At 37.2% G+C, this 16713-nt stretch overlaps 1 protein-coding gene across 3 annotated transcripts in view; it reads left to right on the forward strand.

Annotated features, from left to right (window-relative positions):
• GRM3 (glutamate metabotropic receptor 3) overlaps positions 1–16713 on the forward strand; it is a 209358-nt gene that overhangs the window by 168890 nt on the left and 23755 nt on the right. For all 3 annotated transcript variants that reach the window (XM_038556665.1, XM_038556667.1, XM_038556666.1), the window contains one exon: positions 13625–14691. In XM_038556665.1, the coding sequence (XP_038412593.1) occupies positions 13625–14691 (1067 nt within the window). The remainder of the gene's footprint in view (positions 1–13624; positions 14692–16713) is intronic.

The raw sequence follows: 16713 nt of genomic DNA on the forward strand, positions 1-16713 counted from the left end.
GCTGGCTGACCACACAGTGGTTACATAATGGATTCATTCATTCATGCATTCATTCATTCAACAAACACTTATCAACTCCCTACTGGAGGGTGCTGTCTTAATCAAGCCAAGAGTCATGGAGTATCCTTTGTGTGCTGGACATTGTGCCAAGCATTCTCCATATAGTGCTCCTAGGAATCCTATGAGTTGCCGAAACACACATTAGTGAAGTGACCAGTGAGTAATGAGAGAGATTCCAATGCAAGCAGTGTCAGTTAGATTCCAGGGAAGAATGATGCATGGCACAGCCCAGCCCAGATGAAGCTCTCAGAGCAAGTAAGCAACTTATTGAGGGTGAAACATACTCTGCTGGAGGTGCACACATGGGCTCTAGGACCCCAGAGAGTTCATTTATGGCCAAGCATCTCTTATTTATTTGCATTTTCCACCAGCACACCTCCTTAATTCATTCTCTCTCTGCTCATTTTGAAAAAGAACATCAAATTTAAAAATCTGTAATTTTCTTTCTAATGAGTGGATTTTTTTTTCTGCCTGGCCCTCGATATTTGTGAGATAATTACACTTAGCTTAAAACACCTGTTTTTCAAGAACCTATTCTGTAGTAGATCTGGTCACTGGGGTGGAAAGGTGAGTCCATCATCAGTGAGCTGGTCAGTGGTAGGAGGGAGCAGGTAGCCTGGAACTCCTGCCAGCCATGTCTATTATTCAGCAAAGGCCCAGGGTCACCATGTTTTCCTGAGTTTTGAGAAATAAATCTAAATTTTTATCTCAATGTTTTAATAAAAGACACTAATTCAGATATTTTTGGAAATACGGTGGAGGACAAATAAAACATATTTCTCAGGCTGAATGTAGCCTAGAGATCCCAGTTCACCACTCCTGTGTGAAAGACAATAAAGTCTAGTTTCTGCCTTTGAGAGGCTCACAACTTAATGATAATAAAATAGAAAAATGGGAGAGAGATACAGAAAAAAATATTATGTGAGAGACAGGTGGTAAGCTCCAAAGAAAAGGAACGTTATACATGAGATCACAGAGAGGAATGGGGTTTTCAGCCAGGTTGCAGTGAAGGGCAGGAGATGTAATGCTTGTGCCAGCTCTAAGGAGCACGGATGCTTTCACAGGCATTCCAGGGAAGAAAGTGCCTATGAAGCACGGTGATGATCTGAGTGAAGCTCTGCAGGTGGAAAGGGGCTGGCTGGGTGCATATGGGCGAAGGAGAAGCAGGCAGCAAGGGTTCCTTGTGGATCTGAAGGGACAGCACAAGAGGGATGAGGGGTGGGGTAGACCCGATTGTGCAGGACCCGGGAGTCCTCGGTGAAGCTCAGTTCTGTTGGGTATGGTTCCAAGACACACCAGTACCCAAGAGGGTAGACTCCTTTAGTAAGCACATTCAACTAAGATGTGGTAGTCCAAAACTTAGGGAAAGCCTATACAGCTAATCAATTTCTGGATGATTCTCAAAGCAGATTCACAAATTAGATGCTCTAAGAGCTAAACGCTACATTCAGGAATGAAACCTGGTTAGCTTTGTTAATCCAGTTTATTTGATCACAGATTTTTTTTTTTCTTAGAACATTTATTTTCATCCTAAAAAGAACAACAACAACAAAAATTCAGTCAGTTTTGCTAGATGCAACAGGAAGGGCATTGAGGGCTCCACACAGTGGGGTGACAGGTCACTGGTGGTTGTGGTGCCTTAAGGACATTTTAAGAAGAATCAGGAAAACAAAGAGGAAGAGACCAGGTACAGAAAATCAGCTAGGAGGCTATTACAACAGTCCACAGGAATAATAATGGCCTCCTATTATATAGCGCTCCAGACATCACTGGAGGCGCTGTTCATATTGTGCATATTGTATGGAGAACCAGAATTGGGATAAAAGCAATGATCAATCAGTATCCAGTTTCTGGAATTTGTTGGGGATTGGTTTTGCTTAGGGCTACATGGGAAGCTTGGGTATTGGGGAACAAGAAGGTATGCTGGAAAAAAAAAGGAAGAGAAAGAGGAAGTAGAAGATCCCCAACGTTCTTTTGTCTACTTCATGTTGCACACCTGCTTGGATGCTGATATGAAAACACCATAATTTTCTCCAGCGATTTCGAGGATGACTTTGGGTAAAGTTCTGAATGTTAATGATGCCCTATCTCCTGATTTTCTGGTAAAAAATACCATATGGGAAATTTCGGAATTTAAGCAAGAAATATATATATATGATTGTATAATAAAGTTGGTGATAGAATACTAATACATCCCTTAAGCATAACAATTATATATGTTATATATAATATATTAAAATATATAATAAACATATCTATATGTTATATAAGTATGTATTACATATAGTTATATCTGATATATATGTGATTGCTATGTTTAAAGGGCTATGTTTATCTATCACCCAGTTAATTTTATCTACCTTATGAATTTAATGTAATTGGAGAAATGGCAATAAGATTTGTATGAGCTAAAATGATTTCTGAGGTTGGTCATTCTCTAGGAATATTTTCTAGGAAGGAACAAAATAACCAGGTTTATGATACCTTTAGCATCCTTATTTTTACAATAATTCAAAATAGAAATTATGGCACAAATTGAAGAGAAAAATTTTAAGTTACTACTTTCAAATTTGCCACCTTAATTATTTCCAGTGGAACCAGAACCCTTTCAGGAAGATGTGAGTTTGGAATTTTGTTAACAGTATATAGATGTGCTTGATGATCTGACAAGGTCATTTAAAATCTTATAGTTCAAAAATTCAGCCCCTGTCTGTGAAAAACAGACCAGGCTATATATGCTATGCTACAGTGGCTTAGGGAACACATGACAGGCCAACTATAGAGTTGCATGCTGGGAGGAGAAGTCATTTATTTTCCCTTGTATTCTCTTTACATGATAGATACAACACAGAAATTCAAACACATGTCCGTGCATGCATAAAGCAGGAGAATAGAAATTAATTTGCTTCCCCCACAGATACTTCAGTTACCTTGTGCTAAGTTTCTGAGCTTATCTTTGGAAAGTTCATTCTTGAAGAATAAAATTTCTGCTATCCTGGGTTTTATATAGAGTGGTATATTGTTTGCTTAAAATGGAAAGTTCATTTTATTAAGCATTCTTACTGTGACTATGTTCTTCAGAATATTAGCTCTGCTACCATTTTTCAAGCAGACTTATTTTTATAGTTGGTACTGCTGACTTACTAGAACTTCTCTGAATGGGATTTTCTCACCCATTTTCACCCTCTGTCCCTATCACATTGCACTGAATTCTACTGCATTCAGATCTGTGGCATTGCAGAGGAGGAGTGATGCAGGGCAAAACAACAGGGAACAGATGCCTTCTCTTTTTAAAAGTCATGGGTGGATATGTACTTCTATCCAACTTTGGGGGCAGGCCTTTTTTTTTTCCTGTTTATTTTTTCTTGTTTTAAGAAATCTATGCTCTACTACTTGATGTAGTCACATTAAAAAACATGAGGACAGATTAAATCTGTCCTCAGAATTCACAATTTCTTTTCACAAAATTGAAAACCTCTGATGAGTGTTGCAAAGTCCTGGGGTTCTCATGTGCTTTGGTTTGCACTGAGGACATCACATTAAATAGGGGGGAAAAAAATCCCGTAGAGACCCTACTTAGTTTTCTCTACTAACACCTATTCTTGTTGTGAGTCTGCTCCAAAAAGGTAGTGACACCTACCCCCCGCCCCCATTTATATGCAAGAAATGGCTTCTTTCCTAGGAGGGGATTGACAGCCAGGAGACATCCAGATGGATTGACTAGTTTTTCAAAGGGCATAAAAGGAAAACCATAGAGATCCATATGAAATGGGGTCTATGGTAGAGGTGGGGATAACATGGCAACAGGTTCAGTCCAGCTATCATTCTATGTGAAAAGAATAGGACTCTGAAAGAGAATTGAAGGGAGCATGTAAGCTGGAACTGTCTGTAGGGAGAAGAAAAAAAAAAAAATTCAGGTGAAAGTGAACTCAGTATCGTAACACCATAAAGAATCAACCTGGCATGGGGATTTTCAATTTATAAAGAAGCTACACATTATCAGATTATCTCTAGAAATCCAAAAATATTACCCTTGAGTATTTCTCAATCTTGGTAGTGTTGACATTTATGACTGGATAACTTTTGGTCATGCAGGTGTCCTGTACACTGTAGACTAATTAGCTCCACCCAAAGCCTCTGCCTTCTGGGGCCAGCAGCAGCCCCAGCCCTGAGTCATGATAACGAAAAGTGTCTCCAGACATTGCCAAATATTTTCTGAGGGCAAAATCACCCCTAACTGGGAACCTGGACACGTGGTTTTTAACCTGGCTGGCAAAGTAATATAGTAAGCCATCAAAATAAAAGCACAAAGGCCCATTTCCCTAATTTGATGTTTAGGTCTCTGGTATGGCAAAGACATTGATGTGTTTTTGTACTCAAAGGTACAATGGTGGCAACCTTTGGGGAGAAGGAATAGGAATGAAAAGACTGGTAATGCTCTATTTCTTAAGAGTGTGATATTACTTATATATGTTCACATTGCCATGATTCACTTATTTTTGCAGTTTTTCTCTATATACAGTTCAATTAAAAGTTTTAGAAAGTCTAAAAAGTTTTAGAAAGTCACATGGTTGGTGAGAAAAGCAGCAGATCATGTATTAGGAAGGCAGGAATGGATGGAAGGGGACTAGAAAACAATGGGTAACAGCCCTAGCTCACATTTAAGAGGATCCCAAACCAAAGATTCAGTGACCACTGTGAGATTTCCAGCTGAAATAAACCAAATAAGCAAAGGCCAACACTGAGCCTGATCTCTGAATTGGGAGAGAAAGGGATTCAAATCTCACTGATTTTCATTCATTATGACTTCACTCCCCACTCTTTGTTCTTAGTGTAAGAGTAGATTGGTCTTTGCTGAGCTGTCTTAAGGGCTGAAAACTTCAGCAATAATACATGGAACAGAGGTAGGGAAACAAGGCTAAAATGTAATAAAGCATTAGACGCATTAGCCATACTAACTTTTCAGGAGAACGTAAGAGTCCTTTTCAAAAGTCCTAATACCCACCACCAAAAAAACAAAAACAAAAACAAAAACAAAAACGATGCTCTTTCAGTAGTTTTTCTTGGACACTCACTTTCACTGTGCACTGTGTACTATAAGTACCTACTAAGTACTTTTCATATGTGACACTGATCACCTTAGACATCTAGGTGGTGCTTTGCCCCAGCAGCAAGGTTCTGTTGATAAATAATCATGAGAAATGCATCTGCAATTTGTTCCTAATTGCTAGGCAAATTCATTACTGAGAGCCCCTTGGATTCCCTCTTAGGCCTCGCTACCTTCCTGCGGCATGATGTTTGTAAACGATTGTTTGCTCTTAGCCAAAGAATTTTTATTTCATTACTTCTTGACCTCCAACAAGGTCTTTCAAGAGAGATGCCATTTTCTGCCTTCTCACTTATGTGTTTATTCCAGTTCATCAAGTTGTTCACCGAAACCTCAGTGATTGCCTGGCTGTAAAATGTAAGATCGGAGCCATGCTGCTGTTAGTAGCTCTTGTAATCTCTGTTAGTATTTATGAATGTGAACGCAGGCCGTGGCAGTACATTACTGGAAGCCTGTTAGAGCCACATTATTGTCTTACCTTAATTGGACTTCTGTCTGAGAGAAAAAAATAAAGAACGGATTTAATTGTCTCCCGCCATTGACCTATGATATTTTTAAGGCATGGGCTTGCCTCCTCTCTACCAAATGGGCCTTAGGAGAGCTGGTCACCTTGGCACTAAGCTTCTCAAATAAATCCATTAAAAACTGGGGTCAGAACTAATTGGATCATAACTGAACTGAGAAGACATTCTCCAGACTTCAGGCCACGTCAGGCTCCTTCTGAAAAGTTGGGAACTGATTTTGAGGATTGAGATAGTGAAAGGACTTGAAATTAGACTTTGGAAGTTATAAATCTTTCTGAAAAAGGATCCTGCCATCCTTCCAGCTCTTTTTCCCTCCTCTCATTTGGGTTCTTTCATGCTCTTGCAACAACGAACAGATTTCTAATGATGTTTGCTCCCTTGGTGAGATTCAACTCTAGAAATAGAAAACTCCCGAGAGTCTCCTCACTCCAAAGAACCGTACAACTGATCTCCATGATTCTGGTTCGCTGGATTTTATTTCCCAGGTGAGCCATTTGACTTAGAGGCAACTATGAATGTGTCGGGAAAGCAATGAGATCAATACCCTAGAGCTTCCAGCTGCTCAGTCATTGAAGTGACTCCAGCCGCACCTGAGAAAGAGCCTGCTTTTCCTACCTGCCCACACACTACCCAGGCCAGTCATGTTCAGGATAACCTCAGAAACAGAATTATTCTCTCTGGTGGAATATCTGACAGACATGGTTCTTTTTCTTCTACATTTCCCTTTCAGTCTTTGTCACTGGCGTATAGACACTACAACCCTTTATTCCAAACTAACGCTCAGGACACTTCCACTGACAGTGGCTCTTTGTTTAGAATTCATAATACATTTATTTGAAGCACTTTCATGTATTTTATGTATTCAAGTGATTTAGACACTAGACCATACTTTGCTACCTGTTTACCAAAACAAATCTAGTGAAAGGTAAACTGGTATTAAAAAACAAAAATTCACCAAAAGTACTATTTGTTCACCATCCTCTTATCAAGCGCTTGTTACAATATTTACAGAATATCATTTCCATAAGTTATTTTGCAAGCTGTTGTACCTGACCTTGCTCCATTATTCTTCATGCTTTCTTAACTTTATAGTTTATTAAAAAAAAACCATGTACATAATTCTTACATGAATTCAACTAGCTTATGAGAAAGAATAATTCTTGCTTCTCTCTTTTTCCAGCCATATCCATTCTCCATAGTCATTCGCTTTGACTCTTGTGATAATGTTCTCCATCTATTTTCTCTTTCTCTTTCTGGAACTCTCGTTGATTGACTGTTGAAATCCCACAGAGTATTCTCTAGCTTTCCTGCTTTTCTGCTTTCCTTCTCAGCATTTTTGTCAAACTTTGAGTTTTCTCAAATATATCTTTCCATCCTTATGTTGAATTTCTAGTTCCGCTATTTTTTTTCCAGAATCTCATGCCTGTTCTCTGATGGTTCCTTTTTAAGAATATACTGCACCTAACTCATGGATGCAGTGCCTTCTCTTTGTCTCTCCAAGCATGTTAGTACTTTATAGCATTTGCCTCTTGCTACTTGTGCTGTTTCTGTGTACTCCCAAGGTTTCTTTTTTCTGGCTGTCTCAGTCTCTCTCAGGTTAGAAGTTTACTCAAATGTAAAACTGATTGTTAACTTATGTTTTCCTTTTTCTATTATATTTTGGATATGTAACACATTCATATGCCTCAAAATGCAAAAAGTATATGAAAGAATTGAATAAAAATTTCCGTCCCATCTTTGTCATGCACTTGCACTTTTCCAATTTCTTGCCCATTGGTAACCACTTTCTTAAGTATCCTTCTGATGTTCCTCTATGCACGTAGTTTAAAAAAAAAGAATAAAATCTTCTATTTTTCCATCTAAATAAAAGCATATTAAATGTCATCATTTATGTGTGCTGCTTTTTTAAATCTAATGTTGTCATTTAAAAATTTTTTATATTTCCATAACATGTGGCACACAGAATGATTCCTTGTTTCTTTTCATAGCTATATAGTATTTAATTTTAAATTATTGACAATTTCCAATATTCTTCTGTTGTAAACAATTCTGAAATAAACACATTGTGAAAACATCATCTGACACATATGCAGGTATGTCTGTAGGATACATTCCAGAAATTGGAGATGATGAGTCAGAAGTTACATGCATTCATAATTTTGAAAATCTGTGTCAAGTTTCCCTCCATTGGAGGGACACCAATTTACCTACTCACCAGCAGTGTAGTGAGGCTTCTCTAGAGCCTCTGTAATAGAATACGTGTACAAATGCAAAATAGTATTAATGAGTGTATTAGTTTTTACTGCCTTTGGAACAAATGACCACAAATATAGTCACTTAAAGCAACATAAATTTATTATCTAACAGTTCTTGAGGTTAGATCCAAAATGGATCTCAGGTGAGTTGCACCTTCACATATTTTGTTAAATGTACCGAGTTTTTTAAATGGATGCCATTTAAATGCAGTGGTTTTTTTTTTCCTGATTCTAATTTGTATATGTAAGTTATTTATATATTCTAATATGTCTTAGCAAATCTAGTAAGTCGTTACATAAACAGGAGCAGCTGACTATAACTAAATACTCAGTCCCTAAATGTGATAATCAGGAGACATAAATACTTGCAAAATTAGTCCCCTAGAATGACAAGATTAATTAATACACTTTATTTGTGTCTGGAATAGTATATTCTCACATTTTAATTTTTAAATATTTTTATTATGAAATGCTAAATCATACAAAGAATATACTTAGTTTAACTTATGAAGTACAACAATAAAATAATCATTCATGAGAAACACTTCATCTGGACAAGAAACAGAAGATTACAAATTGGTAACCACCTCTGTGCTCTTCCCAGGCCATCCTTCTCCATAGCTCCTTCTCACTCAATATGTATTATCCTGAATCTCTCATTCTTACCATTCTTTCGCTTTTTCTTAAAAGTTTATCACTTCTGTATGCATCCCCAAATGGTAGGCTTAGTTTTGTTCATCTCAGAAGTTTATGAAAGTAGAACCATATAGTCTTCTCACACAATGTTTCTAAAATACATCCATCTTCTTTTCCATAGCTGTTGTTAGTTTTATTTCACAACAATATTCACAATAGATATTGTGAATAATACACAAAATATTTTTGGGGGGCTGTTGGAAATTGAAGTTGTTTCTACTTGTGTTTTTCTTATACACAGTGCTAGTAACATTCATCTACATGTTTCTGGTACACATGTGCAAGAATTTCTCTAGGGTACATGTGTAAGAATGTGATTTCTGGGTAACAGATACACAAATATTTAACTTTACTACCAAATTCTGTGCTCCCAATGCTGAGTATGGGTTCGTTTTGCTCTGTATATTTTGAGGTAGAATGTGCCAACCTTTTATGGAAAAAAGTTTATGTGGTTTTGGGACGCCTGGGTGGTTCAGTAAGTAGTTGAGCATCTGCCTTTGGCTCAGGGCCTGATCCCTGGTCCGAGGATAAAGTCCCACATTGGCTCCCTATAAGGAGCCTGCTTTTCCCTCGCCTATGTCTCTGCCTCTCTCTATGTGCCTCTCATGAATAAATAAATTAAAAAACTTAAAAAAAAAAGTTTATGTGGCTTTGATGGAATGTATCATATAGTAAATATTTGGGGGCCATACAATCTCTAGTGAAATAGCTCATCTCTGCTGGTGTAGTGGGAAAGCAGCCATAGATAATATGTTAAAAAACGAGCATGGTTATGTTCTAATAAAACTTTATTTACAAAATAGGTAAGCAGCAGAATTTAGCCCATGGGCTACAGTTTGCCAGCTCCTGCTCTATAAACAACTTCAGAATAGCTATTTTATTTTTTCATAATTTTAATAGTAAGTATATTTGTAAAAAAGAGACCAATAAAACAAATATGACAAAATATTAATTACTAGTTAATTCTAGGTCATCCCAGGACTGTGGTATCCATCAAACTTTTCTTTTATCATTTCTATAGGTTTGAAATTTTTCAAAATAAAAAGGTAGGAAGGAAAAACCTGATGAAAGTCTAAATATATTCTGCCCCTCTGCTTTAAAATAGCCTCATGAAAAATAATCAGCAACATTCTGTAAAAGCAGGAGCTGAAGTCCTTATTTACAATCTTTTAAAAATGTATTAATGGTCAACATTTTCCAACAATTAAGAAAAAACATGAGAATTGAAACATTACTACTATAGTCTCAGGAGTAGTCACTATCAGAATTCTTATGTTAACATCAAACTCAGTTTCTTTATGCTTAACAAATCATTAAAAATTTTAGAGACTCCTTTCATGTATCACAAATAAGTGAAATCTTGAATATTTTAACACATTTTATATCAAATGCAAGAATCTCAGATGTGTTATTAATTCTGTTAACATCACCTCAGCAAACAGTCTCCCCCGATATGCAGTTGAGATATTAGATCATTTCCAGAAAAGATTTGTAAAAGGAATGTTTTATATCTCTAGTGTTTATACTGTTAGCTCACAGGCCAGTAGTCTTATCAGTAACCCTTTCCAGCTCAGAATACACAAGGCAATCATTTTTATCATCTATTGAATATATTAGTTTAAGAAACTTAAAAATATTTGTGAAAATGATTAATTTAAATTAAGAATGTAAAACATATTCCTTTTACAAATCTTTTCCAGAATAGTCTAACTTCAACTGACCATTGGTGGAGATTCATTGCATAGTTAAGAGTAAACAACTGAATAACACATCTGAGGTTGTTAAACTTGATGTGAAATATGTTAAAATATTCAACATTTCACTTATTTGTGAAGTCACATGATACATAATAGGTATTCTCTATTATGCTATAGAAAGTAACATGTGAAAGGAATCCCTAAAAATTTAGTGAATTTTTATAAGCACAGCCTAAACAGGGTTAGTTTTATGTAATATAAGAATTCTGATACTGATTCCTACTCCTAAAAATATGGTAATAAGTGTTTCAACTCCTATTTTCACTTGTCCCAACAGATATTAAAGCATAGTCTAAAGCTATATCAATGGAAAAAGATTGTACCACTGTGGAAAGAGATCAAGAGAAAAAACAAATAACATAGAGTTAATTATAATACAGTTTTATATCTGGCAAGTGCTAAAACCAAGTGGAAAAATGATCATTTTAATAATTTTTATTTATAATATGCAGATTGAAAAACAAAATCAGAAAGGTTAATTTGGCTAAAGACATACAACTATTAAAAGACAGAGATGAGAATCACATATAAACCATCTATCCCAAACTGTGCCTTCATCTACTGCCTCACTATGAGCACAAAGCCATTCCACAACTAGAATACAGACACACACAGACATTTGTGATGGGGTTGTGGAATGTGGCAGAAAGCTAGACAAAGATTAGTTAGTAAAGTTGAAATGCAAAAAAACAAAAACAAAAAACCTGAAACCTAAAACCAAGCAAACAAAACCCCCACCAAAAACCAAAACAGTTGAATTGCAAGTGAGATAATAAAATCATTGAGAAATAAATTGTAAGTGAGGACTAAATTTGACATATTGGACTATACTTGCTAACAGACCTCATATGTGGTCTGAAACATGATTGTAAAACCACCCAACCCAGGCCTCCAGGGGCACCTAAGAGTCTAAAGCAGGAGAGGGCTACTTGGTAAGTTGTGAAGTTTTCTTTCACCAAGGATCCAAGTAACTCAATGAGGGACTCTTCTCTGTCATAAAGCATCTTGTTTGTTTTCCCACTGGCTGGAACAACATGAGCCCCAGAGAAGGTGGAAGGGAGTTCAGGGAGAAGGCAGCAAAGATAGAAAATACCTGCAGGGTAAGAACACATGCCCTCTAATTCCATTTTCTCATTCTGCAGTAGGGTTGTAGCTGGGCACATTAGTTAAGCTACATTTCTTGGCCCCTCTTGACATTGGGTGTGGCCCTGGAACTAATTTCTACTGAACGAGACGCGAATGGAAACATGTGACACTTCCAGACTTACCCTTCTAGGAAGCAGGTACACCTTCACATTCTCTCTTTCCGCTGGATGGATATGGATGAGGAGACCCTATAAATTGGCACAGCCTCAAGACAGAAGGAACTTGGGTTCCCAAAGCCCCATGTGAAGACAGACACCACAAACCCAGACCTTAGATGGCCTCATGAAGGAGAAGGAAACTTACATTGTGTTTGAGCCATTGAACAATTTTGGGTCTGTTTACCAACACAGACTTGTAGAGTCTGTGTATGCATCAGTAGATATTAGCAACATTCTTCTTCTACATCCAATGAAAGCATAAAGATTGACAGTGTGAAATAGTAAGCACACAGTAGACTGAAGCAAGTAGCATAAAAATGGGTGATCAAAGTGGCAGCAGACATTGGCAAGAGAAACAAACAGCTGGAAGAGAGGAAACACAGATGCTTGGAGAGCTGCTGCTCTTGAATCTTCACAGCAAACTGTGAGACAGAGATAGGGTTCCTGACACTGTACAGTCAGAAACAAACTTTAATTCATTGTCACATAACTTCTATATACTGTTGGTGCCTTCAAGATAACCAGGTCACATGTGTTTGTTTATGTGAATAGAAGCATGCTATAGAAAGTATGAATATACCCCAAGACATGAAAAGATTAGGGTTAAAGGATTATAAGTGGGCTTCCATTTTTTCCCTTCTGAATCATCTGAACTGTTTAAAGGCATAACATATGCTGCCACTGTGGAAAACATTATGGAAGTTCCTCAAAAATTACAAATAGATACACTATATGATCCACTAATTCCACTACTTGGATATTTACCCAGAGAAACAAAATCACTAACTCAAAAAAGACATATGAACTCCTATGTTTACTGCAGAATTATTTATAGTAGTCTATATATGGAAGCAACCCAAGTGTCCACGGAGAGATGAATGGATAAGGAAGATGTGCTATAGACATATACAATGGAATATACTCAGCTGTAAAAAAAGGAATGAGATTTTGCCATTTGCAACAACATGGATGGACCTCAGAAGTATTATGCTAAGTGAAATAAGTCAGAAAGAGAAAGACAAATACCATATGATTTCACTTATATATGGAATCTAAAAAACCAAAACAAATAAAAACAAAAGCCAAACTCTTTTAAATAGAGAACAAGAGAACAAAAAATAGAGAACAGAGAACAAAATGGTGGTTGCAGAGAGGTGGTGAGTGAGGGGATGGGGATTAAAGGTACAGAATGGGATTAAGAAGTACAGACTTCCATTATAAAATGGCTAGTTCATGGAGATGTAAAGTATGGCATAGGGAATACAGTCAATGATATTGCAATAACATATGGTGACAGATGATGACTATACTTATTGTGGTGGACACTGAGTAATGTATAAAATTGCTGAACCATTATGTTGCACACCTGAAATTAATAAAACATATGCCAATTATACTTCAGTTTTAAAAATGGTTTAAAAAAGAAGCATACCACATATATGTAATGAAAATTTTTTTCATTTTGAAAGAGAAAAATTTTTCCTATTTTATATTTTCATGAAAACATTTAACATTTTGGTATCTATACACCATGAATGTGTAATAGGGATGAGACGCAAAGTTTTGCCCAATACCTATTGTGAAATCTTTAAGGGAATGAATACTTCCCACAGAGAATATATGACTACACGTCTGCCAGTTCCCGTGTTACATACTAAGCTTCATTGAAGGCAGGTGCTGTATTGTGCTAGCACTTGGCACACAGGAGGTACTCAGAAATGTTAAGTGAATGAATTTATAAATACATGTGTACTTTAGTAGCTTTTAATATGTATACTCAGTGGTTGTAAGTTATCTCAGCCTTGGAATCCCTGTTTTCTGTTTTTTTCAGTTTTGCTAAGAGTATGACATAAAGTAATTGATCGCACCTAAAATACCTAAACAGTGTTCTTTTTTTTCCCTTTCACTTTACATGTCACAGCTCCATTCAACCCAAATAAAGGTGCCGATAGCATTGTCAAGTTTGACACTTTTGGAGATGGAATGGGACGATACAACGTGTTCAATTTCCAGTATGTGGGTGGCAAGTACTCCTACCTGAAGGTTGGTCACTGGGCAGAAACCTTATCACTGGATGTTGACTCCATCCACTGGTCCCGGAACTCAATCCCCACTTCCCAGTGCAGTGACCCCTGTGCCCCCAATGAAATGAAGAACATGCAACCAGGGGATGTCTGCTGCTGGATCTGTATCCCCTGTGAGCCCTACGAATACCTGGCTGATGAGTTTACCTGTATGGATTGCGGCCTTGGGCAATGGCCTACTGCAGACCTATCTGGCTGCTTTAATCTTCCCGAGGACTACATCAAGTGGGAAGATGCCTGGGCCATTGGTCCAGTAACCATTGCCTGCCTGGGTTTTATGTGTACATGCATAGTTGTGACTGTTTTTATCAAGCACAACAACACACCCTTGGTCAAAGCATCAGGCCGGGAGCTCTGCTACATCTTGTTGTTTGGAGTTGGTCTGTCCTATTGCATGACATTCTTCTTCATTGCGAAGCCATCACCAGTCATCTGTGCATTGCGCCGACTAGGGCTGGGTACCTCCTTTGCTGTCTGTTACTCAGCGCTGCTGACCAAGACAAACTGCATCGCCCGCATCTTTGATGGCGTAAAGAATGGCGCTCAGAGGCCAAAATTCATCAGCCCGAGTTCTCAGGTTTTCATCTGCCTGGGTCTGATACTGGTGCAAATTGTGGTGGTGTCTGTGTGGCTGATTCTGGAGGCTCCAGGCACCAGGCGGTACACCCTTCTGGAGAAGCGGGAAACAGTCATCTTAAAATGCAACGTCAGAGATTCCAGCATGTTGATCTCACTTACCTACGACGTGGTCCTGGTGATCTTATGCACTGTGTATGCCTTCAAAACTCGGAAGTGCCCGGAGAACTTCAACGAAGCCAAGTTCATTGGTTTTACCATGTACACCACATGCATCATCTGGCTGGCCTTCCTCCCTATATTTTATGTGACATCAAGTGATTACAGAGTAAGTCCTCCTTCCCTTATCCTACCAATACTTTGTTATGTAGGATTTAAAATAGATTTATTCTATCTCAGTTATTACATTGGTAATTATAAATGCCATGATGAACCACCATCTTATATATATGGAAATTAATTTGATATGTTTTAAAGGCATTTAATTAGTGAATACTATGTGCAAAGCATTGTGCTAGGCAGAGAAAGGAAAATAAATGTAAATGATACAGTCAATCAAGCAACTTATAATCTAGTAGGAGAAAAATGTAGCACATGCACCCACCTAAAACTTTTAATTAAATTTAGAAAGTGACTCACCAGAGGATAAGAATTAAACCACTAAGAACCTGGTGACAATACTTTAAATAAGATACAAGAGGACCTGTCTGGCACAGATTAATCTGTAAATTACGAGACTTGCAACAGGGGGATCCCTGGGTGGCTCAGCGGTTTAATGCCTGCCTTCGGCCTGGGGCATGATCCTGAAGTCCCGGGATCGAGTCCCGGGATCGAGTCCCGCGTCAGGCTCCCTGCATGGAGCCTCTCTCTCTCTCTCTCTCTCTCTCCTTCTCTCTCTCTCTCTGTGCCTCTCATGAATAAATAAAATCTTAAAAAAGAAAAAAGAGACTTGCAACAGTAAGCCAATTCCAGATCTAAACACTTTCACTCAAGCTTCAAATAAGCATCATTGCTTCTCTAAAACGACTAAAACATAATGTTAATTTGTTATACTTGTTCTATAATTTTAGTTCCTGTAGATATGTGCTGTAGAGATTATATATATATATATATCCTTGAACTAGTTAAAAATATTACTGTATATATCTAATCTAATTAAGTCATTATTCATAAAGTCTTTAGTAATGCATAGGTCAAATTTCCGGGCATCAATATAATTACCGTCGATTCTGAAAGAAACAGTTCATCATTCTATCATAATTTCTCAAATTGCTGAAGCCATCCATTAGTTACTTTTGTATTTGTATTTCTGATTTTAGTATCTTTCAAGGAATGAATATAAGAATTTTTTTCTCTTGAGGCCACTGGTTTTATTCTCCATATTTCTTAAGTTGTCATAAAGTTTTCCAGAGGCATCATGTTTCCTTCTTATACCATAATTTCACAAATAAAATGCTTCTGTAGGCTGTAATAATCCCCACATCTTCTGTTCACCAACAATTCCTATATTACCAAAATCTTGAATATTGCAGCTCAAAAAGAAGACAAAGCTATTTAAAATATGTCATCAAGAGACTAGCAAAATTCAGTGTTTTTCTTCTCTTTTAAATGATTTGCAACTGTGTAACAAACTACAGATTAAACTAAAGGAAGAGCAAGGAAAATAAAGAGCTTAATTTCAGGGTCCTAGTAATGGTCAGGCATGTTACAACCACCTGTAAAAAATTTTTGGAAATGTGTCAGAGAAAATATCAGAACTAAATCCGCAAAATCAAAGGTCATTTTATAAGCCACAGGGGAGTTGGATCTGTGAGAGTGTGGGCATTAAAATGGACAGCTAGAGCTAATGTATTTTAATGCTGCCATCTCCATCCTGTCTCTATACATAGGCATCTGTTCCTATAGATCTGGAAGGATTCATTTTAAATTCTTAGGAAGCTTCTTCAGCAGACATGATTTAGGGTATGAGGACTGTGAACCAGTTACAATATTAATTATTTAACCCCAGATACATGATTTGAAACTATTCATTCTCCAAAAAGCTTACTAAGAAAATAGAGTAGCAAATACTACTGAGAATAAACAAATAGCATTATGAAATTTTAATTTTATTGAATGAATTAGTATTTGCTTCTAAAAGACAAAAAAAAGTTTTTTCCTTTCACATGATAGCAATATAGGAAATCAACTGACTCAGGAGAATTAGCAGAAGATACCAGAAGTTTCACCACATGGCATAAGGCAAACAGGGCAGAGGTTACAAGTGTTTTCAGGTCCATGCTAATTAAGGTACCCAATCACACTCAAATCATTCAGGGCCTTACTCCTTGCAAATAATGCCAATCCCAAA

This window comes from Canis lupus, chromosome 14 (assembly GCF_011100685.1).
Source record: "Canis lupus familiaris isolate Mischka breed German Shepherd chromosome 14, alternate assembly UU_Cfam_GSD_1.0, whole genome shotgun sequence".
NCBI lineage: Eukaryota > Metazoa > Chordata > Mammalia > Carnivora > Canidae > Canis > Canis lupus.